A 1,362-nucleotide genomic window follows, 5' to 3' on the forward strand; every position below is an offset into this window, starting at 1 on the left:
ATGTCTGCCTGTCGTTAAACTATGAACTAAAACATAACAATGCATACAACTATTGACGATTGACGTACATACACTTTAGTATTTTTAGATTTAATTTTCGCGAAGTACAAGAAACACAATCCCCTCAAAATAAGACCCACAGTATACATGTAAAAGATAAAAAACAAATTACTTTATTTATACAAAATATGGCACATGGTCTGATCTGTGAAAGCCACATAATACAATTCCAAAATAAGACCCACAGTATAAAGAAGAGGGTACATGTACTTGTATACTTACTCGGCCAGTGAGTCCCTGTATCTCCAGTTCTTCTCATTCTCAGTGTCCAGGATCCCGTTTAATATAGAGGGGAAGTTCTCCTTTCTAACATCAGAGGGTAACATCTAAACATACATGTAATAATAAAAAATATATAATATTTATTACAGAGATATACATGTACATGTACGTGTACTCCCATCTCTCATTTACATACACATTCACAACTACATTTTAGTGTCTAAAGATGCAGTGTATGAACATGTACATGTGAATGTACATATTAAGGCTGGTTTACAATATGACGTTAGGCCAGCGTACCATCAATTTTTAATCAAAAGTGTGGGCAATTTGACCTTTTTAATGCATGTTTTTTACTGGAATAAATTAGAACCAAATCCTATTCCAGCATCAACGTAACGTCAAGCCTATCGTAATATTGTAAATCTGCCTTTAGTGTATATGTACATGTACATGTACATGTACCTCAAAGAACTCCGATAGATGAGCCAGTACTCCAGTCTTCACATCATCAAGGTCCTTTGTAGCATACTCATTCACTACAGACAACAGATCAGAGACTGTTCTATTGGACCCTAACATCTGAGCTATCTCATGGATACTGTGAGCTAGGACCCGCCTGATCTTCCACTGGAGGGAGGGAGGGAGAGAAATAATTTAATAAGGAAAATGTACCACATGTACATATATACATGTACCTAGAGAAGATTATTTTTGCTCGGAAATACTGTATAGAAGGAAAGTTTGGAGGGAGTTAAATTTAGCAAAATGCTAAATTTTGGTGATTGGCGAATTTAATTTTGCGAATTTGTGGCCACGTGCCATTGAGCATGCGTATAATGGCTCAAAATGACGGATTTTCATTTTGGTGAATGGCTATCAAAACACCAAATTTAACTCCCTGCAAATCTCCTTCTATACAGTACATGTAGAAGAATTGCACTTGCATGTAAAATTTTTGTTAAATTCTTTAAAGCAAATTGGCTCAAAAATTTCATATTTGGCCCAATTAAAGCAATTACTATTGTACATGATCATGTACACATAGTACATCAGTATCAATAATGTCACACCGCATGT

General features: G+C 35.2%; 1 protein-coding gene across 1 annotated transcript in view; it reads right to left on the reverse strand.

Annotated features, from left to right (window-relative positions):
• Positions 1-257: 257 nt before the first annotated feature.
• LOC109589591 (serine/threonine-protein phosphatase 4 regulatory subunit 1-like) overlaps positions 258-1,362 on the reverse strand; it is a 5,361-nt gene continuing 4,256 nt past the window's right edge. Inside the window, exons 2-3 of the mRNA XM_020005646.1 lie at positions 748-912; positions 258-386 (exon numbers count right to left, since the gene is read on the reverse strand). Coding sequence (XP_019861205.1) covers positions 279-386; positions 748-912 — 273 coding nt within the window. The 3' untranslated portion in view covers positions 258-278. The remainder of the gene's footprint in view (positions 387-747; positions 913-1,362) is intronic.

This window comes from Amphimedon queenslandica, unplaced genomic scaffold (genome assembly GCF_000090795.2).
Source record: "Amphimedon queenslandica unplaced genomic scaffold, v1.1 AMPQUscaffold_11152, whole genome shotgun sequence".
NCBI lineage: Eukaryota > Metazoa > Porifera > Demospongiae > Haplosclerida > Niphatidae > Amphimedon > Amphimedon queenslandica.